Here is a 16,090-nt window from a genome sequence, read left to right on the forward strand (position 1 = left end):
TCGACCATTTGATGCTGACCCTTGCCTAGGGATGTACGAAAGTGACTTACCATTCCATGGATTATGTTGATGGTAGGGGGGAGGCGTTCCGTCCCACCCTCCGGAATCCTGGGCAGGGGGGAGGCACTCTGTTCCTCCCCCTCCCGGAATCCTGGCCGGCCGGCTGCGCTCCGCAGCAATTCTGCAGAGCCGCCAGCCAGCTCCGCCAGCAGCCGGACATCTGGCCTCTGGCTAGCAGAGATGCTGGCTAGCAGGGTTGCAAGATCCACCCAAGGTAAGTCTCGTCCCGGGGGGGGGCGGGGGGGGGCTGTTCCGCCACAGATTTTGATAAATCTGTATTTTAAAATCTCTGCATTGCTAAAAGTTTTCATTCAGGTTGTAGTGTTCTGTTGTGGTTTCAAGCTTTCATATTTTACATTGTTTCATGCTGTGATTTGTAGTTTTAACTTTGGGAACCATCCAGAGAGCTTAATGGAATAAATAAACAAATCAAAGGCTTCTAGCACTGGCATACGTAGTGAGCTGGTTTGTGAGCATTAAATCTGAACTCCTCAGAGCTGAGGGTGAGTTGTCCAGAGTATCACAGCAACGCTCCCAACCCCGTCCCCAGGTCAATTAGATCCTGCTTGCTGGCTCCTTTGGTGGTGCTCTAAGGAGAAATAGGCAAGCAACTAGCCTAGAGAAAATTGTGCTCCTGGGACCCTGACAGACATTCACGGTGCCCACTACTTTGTCACCTGAAGGGAGGTGTGGATCTTCTTTGTACATATTTATTCTACATCCATTTTCTATCCAGGAACTGCCACCTTTTGCACAATTGGCTTGTTTCAGCTTGATAACCAAAAGACTTGAAGACTGGAACTGACAGGATCAGGACCCCAGATCAATACAGCATAGAAACACCCATCCATGGACCTTAAGATCATCCTCAGCAGCCCCTTCTCCATGAGCCCCTGCCAAAGGAAGTGAAGCGGGTAACTACTAGGAGGAGGGCTTTTTCTGCTGTGGCACCCCGGCTGTGGAATGAGCTCCCTAGTAAGATTGGCCTGGCACCTACATTGTATTCCTTCCGGTGCCAGGTGAAGACCTTTTTATTTTCCCAGGCATTTTAGCATTTTAGCTTTCTAGACTTTTAGCTTTGCTGCTTTAAACCTGTATTTTAAATTCTTGCACTGCGGCTAGGTTTTATTGTGGTTGTATTGCTATATTGTGGTTTGGATGTTCTATATGTTTAAAATTGTTTTATTGAGGGACATTTGGTTTTAATTTTTGTGAACAACCCTGAGAGCTTCGGCTATTGGGTGGTATAGAAATAAAATGAAATAAATAAATAAATAAATGTTTAGAACCTGGGGGTGGGGGTGTGCCACACAAGACAGGTTGCATATTCTTAGAGCTTAAGAGATGTCACAAGCCAACAGGACACAAATCCTTTCCCCTACCTCATTAAAATGGCCGGGCCAGGCAATGGCTTCCTGCTTAACGGTGAGTTTCAGGTCTGGAGATGCCTGTCTCTCCACACTCCCAATAGTCACTCTAGCATGAGACTCATTGGGAAACATCACCCAATTCACGATATCAAAGTCAGCTGCCAGTTCCCCAGTCTTATCCAGATACAGTCCGCCCATGGAAGCATTAGAAAACTGGATGTCTCGTAAGGAAGTGTGAAGCTAGAATGACAGAGAAAACAGCCCAGATTTGCAGAGATTTTAAAACAAACCCTGTACATTCCTACTCATAATGAAGATACCAGGCATGTTCAGACACCATGCTAGGCCATAATGGTTAAGGAATCTCTGCTCACCTTGGTGGCTTAGCGTGGGGGAGAAAACCACATTCCCCATTCTGAGTTAGCCACCCTGACTAACCACCACTCTGGAAAAGTGTTAAGGGGCCCGAGGTGACTTATCGTGTCATCTGGCGGACTCCCCAGGGTTTCAACAGGCTCCAGAGCACTTCCAGGCCATGACCATAGAGTCTGCAGGGTAGAATGTCTTCCACTTTGTGCAATGCTTTAACTGCCATGGATTTTCTCTATGGCCAAGTGCTATTTTGGACCCTGGAGAGGACACCAGGAGCCCTTTTCGTGCCACAGAAGATGGGATGCTCACAAAACACATCAAGAAGATAGCCAGATAACAATGGAGAGAGGATGGTGACCAAAATGAAGACAACATTGGTGGAAAAGCTCATATACCCTCTCGGAATGCCACAGCTCAAGGGATCAAAAAATGAAACCACCCTTGCAGGTAGCAGGGGAACTGGAGTTCAGTGCCTCCAACACCAGTGTAGAAGGCCCAGAAGGATACAAAGTTTGATGGTAGAATCATAGAATCATAGAATAGTAGGGTTGGAGGGGGGCTATAAGACCATTGTGTCCAACCCCCTGCTCAATGCAGGAATCCAAGTCAAAGAATCCCTGACAGGTGGCTAGGGATGTCAGAGAATTCTTCCACGGATCTCGGTGAGGCCGAATGCCACTGCATTCGGCCTCCCCGAACTCTGTGGCGGATCGGCTTGCCACACGCCCTGCCCCCACGGATGCCCCCCAGGATGAGACTCATCTGGGGCGGATCTTCCAGGCGATTGCGGCTCCAGGTGCCGCCGCCACCATGTTCAGGCATGTGTGTAAATAAAAGAACAAAGACGTGATAGGCTACATGAAGATTTACATAGCCTATCATGGTTGGGTGTGTTTAAAAAAAAAAAAACACCGCGTACGCAAATAGGGGCGGCTATGGCCGCCGCCATTTGCGTTCCTTCGTTTTACCATCTTAATCTACGTATATATTTACGTAGACTATGTTGGCGAAAATAAAGGGGAATGCAAATAGTGTAGCGGGCACTATTTGTGTCCCCTTTTGATTCGCCGTGTTAATCTATGTAAAGATGTAAAACTCTGGCTGGGGGGGAGGCTCCCTGTCCCTCCGGCCGTGAATCCTCTGCTTCTGCCGGGTTGCAAAATTTGCGTCCCTGCAGTCAGCCGTGATAGGCTACATAAATGTTTACATAGCCTATCATGGCTGTCTGGGAAAAAAAAAAATAGCCTATGGGCCTATCACGGTGTTTTTTGAAAATCTAGCCATGATAGGCTACGTTAATCTTTACGTAGCCTATTACGTTTGTTGTTGTTGTTGTTTTACACTTGGAAACGGCAGTGGAGGCAGCCAGTCGGAAGACCGGCCGGCGCCGCTGCCACCGCCGAACCGCAGCCAGGACCCACCGCCGCCAGGGACATTCGACCAAGGTAAGTCCGATCCCGGGGGGGCGGGGGGGGGACCATGTCTCCACCAATTTCAGGGGGCCGAATGCGTTGGCATTCGGCCTCCCAGAGATTCGTGGAGAAATTCTCCGACATCCCTAGCTATTTGCGTTCCCCTTTATTTTCACCGTCATACTCTATGTAAATATTTATGTAGATTAAGACACCCAAAAGAAGGAATGCAAATGGCATCGGCCGGAGCCGCCGCCATTTGCGTACGCGGTTGTTTGTTTTTTTTTTACCCAGAGCGGAGCACAGCCAGCTGTTTGAGGATTCCGGGGGGAGGAACGGAATGCCTCCCCACAAAAAATCAACATAATCCATGAAAGGTAAGTCACTTTTGTACATCCCTACAGGTGGCTGTCCAGCCTCGTCTTGAAGGCCTCCAGTGTGGGAGAGCCCACCATCTCCCTAGGTCATGGGTTCAATTGCGTATTGTTCTAACCATCAGGAAGTTTTTCCTGATGTTCAGCTGGAACTGGGTTCCTGTAACATGAGCCCATGATTCCGTTTCCTGCACTCGGGGATGATCGAGAAGAGATCCTGCCTTCCTCTCTGTGACAACCTTTCCAGAAGTACTTGAAGAGCGCTGTTGTATCTCCCCTCAGTCTTCTCTTCCCAAGGCTAAAGATGCCCAGTTCTTTCAGCCTCTCCTATTAGGGCTTTGTTTCCAGTCCCCTGGTGATCTTTCTTGCCCTCCTCTGAACCCTCTGCAGTTTGTCTGCATCCTTCTTAAAGTGTGGTGCCCAGAACTAGACACAGTACTCCAGATGAGGCCTAACCAGTGCAGAGTAGAGGGGAACTTGTACTTCATGTGATTTGGAAGTCTCAGATTCAGCTTGTGATTGAAAACAATTCCAAGGTCCTTCTTGCTTGTATTCCCCACCTTGCAACTGCGCATTTAGGTTCTTTTTCCAAGGTGCAGGACTTGGCATTTATCTCTACTAAATTTAATTTAAATTAATTAAATTTAAGATCACTTTGAATTCTGTTTCTGTTTTCCACGGTATTTAGCTATCCTGCCCAATTTTGTGCCATCTGCAGATTTGATCAGCATTCCCTGCATCTCCTCATCCAACTCATTAACAAAAATGTGGAAGAGAACATTGCCCAGGACTGAGCCCTGTGGTACCTCACTCGATACTTCTCCCCAGTTTGAGAAGGTCCCATTGACAAGCACTCCTTGAATCCGATTCTATAGCCAACAGTGGATCCACCTGAGGGATCCTTGCCACTGGTCCATCTGCCAGGAAATATAGTCCGCTATCCTAGAGTCCAAATTTCTCATGCTGGCACCTCCCCTGGCCAACTCCTATCTGCTCTCCCTGTTCGCTTGCTGTGATCGCACCCTCTCTGTGAGCTTGCTTGCTTCCATAGTCCCGAGACCAGCTGGAGCAGCTTCCTCTGCACTGCTCAGGTAGGAAACAGGAAACAGACATGTCAAAGGAGATGTGAGATCAAGTAGAATCAACAGTGTGGATTTCCCCTTGTTTCTTTTAATGGTCATCCTTCCTGAGACCGAGATTGATTCAGTCAATAAAAAGACAGGGAATCCAAATGGAAAGGAGCTAGACAATCAGGAACTCCAGTTGGTCTGCCACCACCCTCCCCCTTGAGACCACTAGCCAAATGGGGGTATTAGGGCTGGCAGCAGTTATCCAAAACCAGGGCTGTGAACAGAGTCCCCATTACGGTTTGGATGTGACTTTGGGCCTTCTGAAGCAGCCCTGCTTTGTTTCAGTCTGATTCTGACACCCTCCGCTTCTCTTCAGACCCCAATCCAAAGCAAGGTTTGGATATCCGAATCATTCTGCTATGACTAGGGGTGGACGAAAGTCACTTACCTGTCATCGAAGGCCGTTCGCGGCGGGGGGGAGGCGCTTCGCTGGTCCCCCCGCGAAGTTCAGGCCGGGGGGGAGGCTTCCCGCCTCACCCGGCTGAAATTCAGGCCGGGGGGGAGGCCTCCCGCCTCGCCTGGCCGAAATTCAGGCCGGGGAGGAGGCGCCTCGCCTCGCCCGGCCGCGAACGCGAAAGTAAAAAAAAAAAAACGCCCCCTGATAGGCTACGTGACGATTCACGTAGCCTATCACAGCTAGATCTGCAAAGTCAGCCGTGATAGGCTACGTGAATCATCACGTAGCATATCACGGGTGACTTTAAAAAAAAAAAGCGCGTACGCGAATGGCGGCCCCCATAGGGAGCTGCCATTCGCGTTCCTTATTTAGTCGCTGTAGTCTATGTAAATGTTGACGTAGACTACGGCGAAAATAAGGGCAACGCAAATACCGTTAACATTTACGTAGACTACAGCGACCAAATAAGGAACGGGAATGGCGGCTCCTTATGGGGGCCGCCATTATCCGTACACTCTTTTTTTTTTTAAGTCACCCATGATAGGCTACGTGACGATTCACGTAGCCTATCATGGCTGACTTTGCAAATCTAGCCGAGATAGGCTACGTGAATCGTCACGTAGCCTATCAGGGGGCGCTTTTTTTTTTTCCTTTCATTGCAATGGCGGCGGCGGCGGCAGCTCGTGCCTCACTCGAACACCCGCCGAACCGCCGGCCGGACCAGCCACCGGGACGGACATTCGGTGAAGGTAAGTCCCATCCCGGGGGGGGGGTGCGGGGTGTGTGTGTGTGTGGAGGATTTCTCCCCGAAACTTGTTCGGGGGGCCGAACATGTTGGCGCTCGACCCCCGAAGTTTCGGGGAGAAATTCTCCACCATCCCTAGCTATGACATGTTCTCATTGACTGGCATTGAAAAATAGGAGTTGCACTAGGAGTTGTTGCACTAGGCACTGCTACAATGTGCTTTTCTCAGAATTACAAACCAAACTCAGGAGGGATAAAAATCCGAGAAATTAGCTGTTGAAGTGGAGGAGGTCACTGTCCCTAATTCCGCTGTAGGTTTCTTTGAAGTGTCTCCTCTATCAGTGACCTCTGAGCACTGCAACTTCCTCCGCACTATCTGGACTGGGGGAGCAGCGGACTGCCAACCAGTGCTGCTAATCCCAGCCCCACCTCGTCCACCTCTGCTCTGCCCCAGCCAACAAGACGCTGAAGCTGCCTCATATTGGGCTTGCTTGCTTTGCACACAGGGTGGTTCTGAGTTATTCAAATAATAGATGTTAATGTGTGTTTAATGCTTTGCCTACTGTTTTTTGAAATGTGGACTGTGTCGTACTTTGACACACACTGCTTGCTTGAGCACAACACAAACACAAACACAAAAATGAACACACAAATTGAGAGACGGGGGGGGGATCAAAAGAAAAGCAAATGCTGGACTACCTACAAGCAAGGCAGGAGGACAACAGAAGACAACAGGAGGTTTATCTGTTGTTGTTCTCGCTGTTGTTTAAGGGAAATGTGTTCAAACATGGGAAAGGAAGGAATACGGGAAAGGAGGATGGGTGGGGTGGGTGGGGAAGAGCCAGGAAAAAGGACAGGAGAGTAGTGTGTGTGTGTGTGTTTGTGTGTGTGTGTAAAATCCAGACAGAATCAAAGTAAGGGCAAACAAGTTGTTGAGAATCAAAAAGGGTGTTGTGGAAGCGAAAGAAAGAGGCAAGGGAAGGAAAAGGAAAGCAGTTTTTATTGTATTTCTCCTTTTTAAAATAAACAATCAAGAAAAAAATGAAGTGTAAAACCTATTAGAGAAGGGGAAGGGGAGAGAGACAAAGAACCAGGAACAGAAAGAGGGAAACTCTTTCAAACTACATACTTTTCAAGTGTTTGGTTTTTAAAATAAGGATCTACAATTGAAAGAAAGCAAGAAAAAAAAAGAAAAGTTGGATTGGGAAGGAAGAAGAAAATACAAGGACACACACACCATATAGATATAGCCAAATCACCCTAAGAACACGCCGTAAACCAAAATCACCACCTAATCATGCTCGCTCTCTCCAAACCAACAACAACTGGTTCTCGATGGGTCTGGGGCTCCATTTCTAAGGGATTTTTGGAGGAGGAATGCTATTTGGGGATGAAATGGTGGCAGAAAAACAAGATATATTGGCTGCCTGTAGTGTCATGCAGGAGGAACAATTATCTGCTCTATCCCACAGTTGGTTATCTTCATCATGAGTCTTTATGGAGGTATTGCCAAAGAAAAAGGGAATACCTGCCAGGGATGCAGCCTTTGATGTTCCCTCCTTTCTCCCTCACCCACCATCAGCATGCGTTTTGGTCGGGATGAATATGCAGCATGTAAGGCATGGGCCACAGCTTGGATGCTGCTATAAGTAAAGTAGCTGTCCTGAGACAGGGCTCTTTCAATCTCCTCCTGGGGCAGCGTCACCTGTTTCTCTTTCTCCCTGCAACCTGTCCAAATTTTCATGGACAAAACATGCATTGAACTGAAACACTCAAATGTTTCATCCCACAACCGTTCCAGAGAAGAGGAGACTGGCTCATAGTAGTCATATTTTGTCATTATTTTAGTCTTCATTCTGAAGGACAAAGATCCGTGGAGGAAATGGAAGTAAGAAGGTGCAACAGACAAGTTGTAGTCCATGTCCTGAAAAGCTTGCGTGATCCAGACTTTTGCCCCAGTTGGTTTCTTTTCAAGTGTTTTTTGCATAAACATCAAGGGAAAAATGCCATAGTGGGAGTCCGCATAGTAAACAATGACCTTCACTTCTTTCCCCAGGAAAGAAACGTCCATCTGGAATATTTGAAATAACAGATTTCGGGGCAGTCTTTTGGAGAAAGCGACACAAATCCCACTGCTGATCATCAGGGGTGTGAAGGCACCCAGGAACCTCTCCCCATTCTCAGTGTCTGGAGCAAAGAGACCGACCCATGTCCATCGGAAAAATAGGAGTAGCTGGACGATCCCTGGGTACTGGGCTTCCTCCTTCGGGGTCATCCGGTAGACAAAAGGGAACTGACTTTTGTCATTAGAAACAGGAGTAGCAATGCCGTAACTCATCTAGGGAGCAAAGTAAAGTAAGAGGTGGTAGTTTAGTATCAGTTTGTTTTCTGGGTAAAATGAAATATTTTTGGCTAAAATGGAAGGACGATTATGTGCTCCGCACTGGGTTCCTTAAAGTGGAAAAAAGGCAGGGTATAAATGCAATAAATGCAATAAATAAATAAATAAATAAATAAATAGTATCTAAATCAATGCCTGTCACTATGAGGCAGAATATGTGGATGGGGAGTGCAAAAATATCTCAAGCTCCATTTGTGGTGCAGCCCAAGAGGAACACTGGGGTCCTGTACACGCATTCAAAACACTGTAGAGTGATACACTTCAGGAACCAATCAATGAACGCTAGACCTGCTTGCTGCCTCATGTGAGCCAACCGAAAAGGGTAGATTTAGCCCTGCCCCCAACGATGTTCTAGATTCTGTTTGGGGAGCACACAGGAGCCTTGTTCCAGAATTAAAGCAATCAAGGGGCCACCTGAGAACCAAAGAAACCCACTTTGGGTTTTGACCTGGTTACAGGACTGAATCAGCCTTGGTTGCTCTGCTGGTTGATCTATATCAAGAGAGGGACAGGGGGAATGCCACTCTGCTAATTCTGCTCCATCTCGCATCGGCTTTGGGTACCATGGACCATGGTTTCCTGCTGGATGGACGCTGTGGGAAGGGCAGCGGAAGACGTGGCTTACAATGGTTTCACTCAGAGTATAGGGCTGATTTGAGGGAGTAATGTTGGGTGTCCATTTCTTGACCCCTTGGCAGTTGAGGTACAGGGTTCCACAGGGCACCATCTTGTCCCCAATATTGCTCAACATCTGTATGAATTCACTGGGAGTAGTCATGAGGGGATTTGGAAGAGGATGGAAGCCCTGTGGGTCACTGGTTCCCAAGTCCAGGAGATAGGGCCATTGCCTCTTCAGGATGGGGCTGCATTCCCCTTCAAAGATCAGGTTGGTAATCTGGGGGGAGTCCTACATCCATCGTCCCTGCAGGCCCACGTGGCCCATGCAGCTTGGAGTGTCTTTTGCCAACTTCAGCTGGTTCGCCAGCTACGGCCTCTCCTGGATGTGGTAGCTTGTTCACCATGGTACAGGTTCTAATAACCTGAAGACTGGATTACTGCCATGGACTCTATGTGGGGCTGCCCTCAAGGCTGCTCCAAAAGCTGGCAATTGTTCAGAATTCAGGAGCTTGGCTGTTGTCAGGAGCTGACTCTCTTCAGCATGCTGCTACCTTTGCTGTGGGAACTGCACTACATGCCTATTTGATACCAGGTCAGATTTAAGGGGTTATATACTAGTGTACAAAGAGCTAAAGAACTTGCGACCAGGATCCCTGCCACATCATCAGTACAATCCAGTTGTATTGTAATTATTTTTCTTTCTCCCACTCTTTCTCTCTCTTCTTTAAAAAATAATTTTTAACATGGACTTTTATTCTTTTACCTTATCTTGTATCTTTTATTGTTCACCACTCCGGAATCTGTCTAGATGTGAAGTGAAATATGGATGTAAATGAATAAATTACAGAAATGAATATAGAAATAAATAAAGAAATAATAAATGCCCTACAGGGCTGTGCCTTCAACAGAGAGATGGGTGACATCATACCTTCTGGGGCAGAATCATGGCAGTAGTCATGTGGGGGCTGCAAAAACTGCTGGGGAGGGTTCTCGTTCCTGTCAGCCACTACTGTTTTCTGCAACGTCTGCATCAGAGAGCCTTTCAAGACATGATTAAAGGTGCAATCCTATACAGATAGACAGGCACTCAGACCTCCGCAGAAGTCAGAGGCAATGTCCGATCCAATGCAGGGCAGAAACAGCACAAAGAAGGGGATTCCCTCTGTGTTGCATTTTGCCTTAGATGGACGTTTCCACATGGCTATGTGAGGCTTCCGGAAGGAGCAGGAACTGGGCTGGGGATCACATGGAAAGCTGTCTTGTACAGCTTCCATGGTCTCCTGCCATCCCTGCACCCAGGGATGCCCGGTCTCCCATCACAGATCTCCACCACTGCCATGACTCATGTTCACACACTCCAGAGAACCATTATGCCCATGAGGCACAGGGACTGAAGAGCGAGAGCTGAGCTCAAACAGGGCTCAGCTCCCCTTTCTATGCACCTGGCCTCCTGTCCGCTCCCCATTCACACCTGTGGGGTTTTGTAAATGCTCGACATGGAGGAAATGTGGAGGGAGAGGTCCGATTCAGCCCCTTCAAGGACGGCCAGCGGGTCATTCTTCCTCCCGCAGCTGTAGTGTGGCATGTTGCTTTCACCCCCAGCAAGGAGCTGCAGCATGGCGTAGGAGGTGGCTCTTCCGTCGAAGAAGGACTTGTAGATGTTGTAGCCCAGGGTGATGTTGGGTAAGAGCCTGGAGCTCAGGTTGATCTCCTGAATGGCAAACAAGAAGGACAGGATGTGCCAGTACCTTGTATCATGGAAACTGCAAAACAGTAAATAAGAACAAAATTCAATGCCTCATGCTGTCGTTCTCAATTCTTTTTCATGCAATTTAAATCTCAGAAGAGCCGATCATCACATAATGCTTTGGATGTTCATAGGGACAGCAAACATAGCCATGTTGCAAGGAATTGAATATCCATTTACCTGATGAAAGGAAAGATATTTATACCCCATTCCTTCAGAGGGGATGTTGACAGATTTCAAGGATCAAGTATCCAGCTGTCTGTCTGTCTATATTTAGATAGATAATCTCTCTCTCTCTCTCTCTCTCTCTCACACACACACACACACACACACACACACACACTTCTCTTTTGTTAAGGCTTTTCAGTAAAAACAATAATTCTGTCATGTAAAATCATAATGGGGTGGGCTATCATTCAGAATGGTTTCACCAATGTTACTGAGCTTTACAGGTGCCAGAAGAAGTGTAGCATTTACAAGCCATGAAATTTCCAGGTCTACTGGTGAACTATGGAGAGAGAAACAGCACTATAAAGAGAAAAAAGCAAGGTGTAGAATATACTATGACTCAGAAAACTATAAGGCATTCCAAGGTATTTACTCCATTTTAATCCGGCATTCAATTAAAAAAGAATTTCCACACCAGCCACTCAGCCATTCTGGAATATTGTTGTTGTTGTTGTTGTTGTTGTTCAGTCGTTCAGTCGTGTCCGACTCTTCTGGAATATTAACCAGTCCTTAATCGCATGAAGAATGTTAATAGTCTTAAGCCATGTTAGATTCAGGGGGAGGAGGGGGGAGAAAAAGAGATCTACATCTTAATAACACAAGAGGCGTAGCTCGGGGCTGATGATCTGCAACCATATATTTGAAATACACGGATATAGATGGACAAAATTTGGAGACACATTATACAGATTCTTAATTCTCCTATCTCTAATAACCTAAATGAACAGATCACCAAAAAGGTAACCACGGGCTCTGGTTCATTACCATCCCAGAAGCCTTTTCTCCATTATCGGGAATCTATGCACAAAACACAAAATGAACTCAACTGGTGTTTAGTTTGAATCTCTTCTAACGCAGGAGCAACCACAGGCTTCTGTAGTCTTGATCTGAGACTTGATGATACTGAGTGACAGGAACTACACTCCTGCCCAGCAGAACCTGTTCCCCCAGTGACCCCATGTGAATGTGATGCTGCCTAGTTCTGGTACCTCACCCTCTTCTTTGATGTCTCTTCAGAATAAACAGGGCCATCAAGCATCCTTTCATGCAAGACTTAATCTTGGACCAGCAGCTGCATTTCAGGGGAGGTTTTGGGAAACTCCATTCAAAAGCAGATTGTGTCTGTGTAAGGCAGGAGTCCCTGCAACTCTGGCCCAAGGACTCTTTTATTGTAATTTTTATTCTGATTTGAGAGGCCATATGCTGTATGCTCTGCTGACTAATTCCCAGGGCATTCTGAGGAAAGATTGGTCATTCACTGTCTTAGGAAAAGTCAGCTATCTCAACAAAGAGGTGTCTAATTATTTTCTAATCATCATGCATATAAACTCTCAGCTGATTGTATGAGCTAAACTGAAGAAACTGTATCCCTGTGCCCTGATATTATGTCTTGTATTTTATCTTGAATGGGTCTAACACCCATTACACACACACACACACACACACACTCACACACAAACGTGGTTTCTTCAGAAGGAAATCCCAAAGAGTGCAGTAGGATTTACAGTCACGTACTGTGGTGGAAGAGGAAGAAAGATGCTCAGCCTTAAAACTATGGCCTGTAATTATTCTGGAGATGGAACCTCTGTGAGGACATTTGCATTTGGACCGCTCCCAAGAAAATACCTCCCCAGCTCCAGCCTGTGTCTTATCACAACATTTAAAAGCAAAGAGGCTGCTGGTTCTTTTGGCTGAAACAATGCAAGGGAACCCCATGGATCCAGTCATACATGAGCGTACTGAACTAAATGATGCGTTCACTTTAATGAAGCTCCGAATTCTTCTTCAAAAAGTGCAGAGTGGGAAAAGTCAGGAGAGCAATGTATCAGGGATGACCAGAGATACCAGAAAAGATGGACAGTCTCCCGCAAATGGGGACAACCACAGTGCGTGTTTGGAAGCATTAGATCATCAGCATCACTTACTTCACAACCCTGGTTAAAGGGGACTCAGAGAAAACATATGGTTTGTTGCACATGAAATACTGTGAAGACAGGACTCCACTGATGAGGTAGTCTCCTGGCCGGTAATAATAGGATCCTAACTCTTGCCCTTTCTTCTGAGTCCTCAGGCAGTCCATATTCTGCAGTTGACCAGCCGCATAAGGAAGCAGGAGCAACAACAGCAGCAGCAACGGTATCATTCTGGGTCTGCCTGCCTCTTGCAGTTCCTCCTTTGTGACTGTTCCTTTCACCTCCACAGCCAGCTAATCAGGAGACATGAGAAAAGTCTTGCAAGGTCGAGGCTGCAGTGTCTTTACAACAACATCCAATTCTGAGCCATAGGCAGTGATGGGAGGTGGTGTACTAAACTACACCACAGGCATGGCCATCTCAGCCTGTCTAAGTCTGAGCCCAGGCTCTCGGGAGCAAAGGAGATATTTTATGCACCAAGCTTTTCAGTCACGCTGCAAGAGGGTCCTGGGAGCTGCCTTTCATTCTGATGTTTACATCATTGGTCTCCAAGGAAAACAGAAAGCAAAACATCTCTTGAGCTTTGGCAAGGCTCAGAATAGTTCACTATGTTTATGATAATGATCAGAGCAAGCTTCACAGCTGCAACTTCATGGATTCTCTGAGTGCCTCGAGGCAAGGTGCAGAATTGGGGAAAAACATGTTTGTGAGAAGTCACACAGGCAGCTCCATCTTCTGGTTGGCAAGGGGGAAACGTGATCCTGCCCTGGCCTGTATGCAAAAAACTCACACAAAAGGGCCAAGATCAAGAACATCTCTTTGGATGCATACCAGTGCTTGGCAACGCGTGGCCCTCCAGGTATTCCTGGAATGCACGTTCATCAGCCCTAGCTGGCCTAGCCCATGGGGAGGAATGATGGGAGTTGCTGTCCGAGAACATCAGGAGGGCCACATCTTCCTCATTCCTTATGCGCAAGAAATAAAGTCAGGATTTCCAGTGATCAAACAATAAATGGTGGCTGCCATACAAATGAAGGATCTCCCCCTATTGTACGAAAGTCACTTACCTTTCACGGATTATGTTGACGGTGGGGGGGGAGGCGTTCCGTCCCTCCCCCCGGAATCCTCCGGGACCAGCTGTGCTCTGCCCAAAATAAGGAACGGAAATGGCGGCGGCCGTAGCCGCCACCATTTGTGTACGCGGTTTTGTTTTGTTTTGTTTTTAAACCCACCCAGCCATGGTAGGCTATATAAAGACTTACGTAGCCTATCACGTTGTGGTTTTTTTTATATATATACACAGCCATGATAGGCTATTTAAATCTTTACATAGCCTATCATGTCTTTTTTTTTTTTAACAAGACTGGAAATGGTGGCGGTGGCAGCCGTTTGGAAGACCAGCCACCACAGCCGCCGCCGAAGCTGCCGCCGCAGCCACCACCTCCCGGAAGATCCGCCCCAGGTAAGTCTCATCCGGGGGGGGGGTCCATGGGGGGATGCGGGGGGGGTGGCCATTCCACCACGGAGTTCGGGGGGCCGAATGCACTGGCATTCGGTCTCACCAAGATCCATGGCAGAACTCTCTGCCATCCCTATATTATTACTTCCAGTGACCTTCCAGGTTTACCGATGAGCGCACGCGACTCAAGATAAGATAGAGTTCTCCATGGCAGAAGAGAGGTGTAGGCAGACAACCATCAGCCAGAGGAAAGCCATCCAAGCTAACATCACAGAAGCAATGTCAGAGTCTTGGGGAACATAATGCATCTACAGTAGGGATGTACAAATCCCTTATCTGGTTCTGGTTGGGGCATTAGCTGAGGGGGGGGGAGGTGACCTGGTAGCCTATCACGGGAAAGGCAGCCATGCAAATGGCTGCCGCTATGTCATTTGCGGCCGCAGCAGCCCAGCCGCGGCCGGCCGGTAGACCAGCTGGAGCTGCCGCTGCTGCATTCACCTCAGGTAAGCTCTGTCCCATTGGGATTCTGCGTGGTGGCGGGGGGTGGGAGGCCTTTTTTTAAGTCACCCGTGATAGGCTACGTGACGATTAACATAGCCTATCATGGCTGACTTTGCAGATCTAGCCGTGATAGGCTACGTTAATCGTTACGTAGCCTTTCACGGGGCTTTTTTTTTTTTTACTTTTCTTTTGAAGTTCACGGCCGGGGAGACGGGGTGCTTCTCCCCGGCCTGAATTTCAGCCAGGCAAGGCAGGAAGCCTCCCCCCCCCCCAGCCTGAATTTCGGCCGGGCGAGGCGGGAAGACACTCCCCCCTCAGATGAACTTCAGGGGGAGAAGCGAAGCGCCTCCCCCCCACTGCAAAAAAAGCTGCGGGACAAGGTAATTCCCTTTCGTACATCCCTAAAATCTTGATGTAGACTAAGACGTGCCAAAATAAGGAACGCAAATGGCAGCAGCCATGGCCCCCGCCATTTGCGTACGCGCGGTGTTGTTGTTGTTGTTGTTTTAAGTCAGCCGTGATGGGCTACGTAAACATTTACGTAGCCTATCACGTTTTTGTTTTTTTTTAGCTGGAAATGGCAGTGGCGGCAGCTAAATGAAAAAGCAGGGATCCCAGGTCCTTGTTTCAGGGAACCACTATTTATGCATCACAACATCGCACGGAGGTTTTTGGTCTGTTTGTTTCAAAATGTTTATGCCACCTATACTATATATGGACTCAAGCCAATATAAAAACTGGAGGGGAAAAGATACGACAATGAAATAAACTAAAAGGCAATCCCAGAATAACAGAAATTACAAGCAACAGCAATAAATGGAGAAGCTTCAAAACGTGTGCATGCAATGACGGTGGGCTCAGATAAAGTCGCTCAGATTTGTCATGAATTGGACACCACCATTAATGCAGATCCATTGGTAGACGTGTTCAGAGCATCATATGGTCCCGTTTTATTGGCTGATTTTCAGTTATTGAGGCCGGAGGATTCAGACTAGGGATGTACAAATCCCTTACCTTGCTCCGCTGAGGGGCATTAGCGGTGGGAGGGAGGCACTCCATCCCTCCCCCCGGAATCCTGCCTGGCTGGCTCTGCTCCGCGTCCAAACTGCGGAGCCGCTGGCTGTCTCCATCCGCCTGCCTGCAGGGACACAAATGGTGGCTGTTGTGGCCACCACCATTTGCGTCCCTTTATTGAGCCGTGATAGGCTACGCAAATATTTACATAGCCTATCACGGCAGGGGGAAAAACTCCAGCGTACGCAAATGGCAGCGGCTACCGCCATTTGCATATGCTGGGATTTTTTCCCCCTGCCATGATAGGCTACATATATACTTATGTAGCCTATCACGGCAAGGGGGAAAA

The 16,090-nt window shown here is 47.7% G+C and overlaps 1 protein-coding gene across 1 annotated transcript; it reads right to left on the reverse strand.

The window, feature by feature from the left end:
- Nucleotides 1–6,841: 6,841 nt before the first annotated feature.
- Nucleotides 6,842–11,642, reverse strand: LOC146356432 (vomeronasal type-2 receptor 26-like). Its single transcript, XM_084830114.1, has 3 exons — nucleotides 11,620–11,642; nucleotides 10,351–10,642; nucleotides 6,842–8,198 (listed from the first exon to the last, which is right to left on the reverse strand). The coding sequence occupies exons 1-3, from the start codon at nucleotides 11,640–11,642 to the stop codon at nucleotides 7,356–7,358; spliced, it is 1,158 nt and encodes a 385-aa protein (XP_084686240.1). The 3' UTR covers nucleotides 6,842–7,355.
- Nucleotides 11,643–16,090: the final 4,448 nt, after the last annotated feature.

This window comes from Heloderma suspectum, chromosome 2, assembly GCF_057233095.1.
Source record: "Heloderma suspectum isolate Gila_16-S chromosome 2, 16-S_ref, whole genome shotgun sequence".
Taxonomy (NCBI): Eukaryota; Metazoa; Chordata; class Lepidosauria; order Squamata; family Helodermatidae; genus Heloderma; species Heloderma suspectum.

Bases quoted from the DNA above. Each gene is read 5' to 3' on its own strand.
- LOC146356432 (XM_084830114.1), bottom strand. From the start codon at position 11,642: ATGGAGAAAAGGCTTCTGGGATG. The intron at 10,643-11,619 runs GTAATGAACCAG...ACTGTTTTGCAG, and splicing joins GAGAAAAGGCTTCTGGGATG to TTTCCATGATACAAGGTACT. The intron at 8,199-10,350 runs GTGTGAATGGGG...TTTGCTCCCTAG, and splicing joins GCATTTACAAAACCCCACAG to ATGAGTTACGGCATTGCTAC.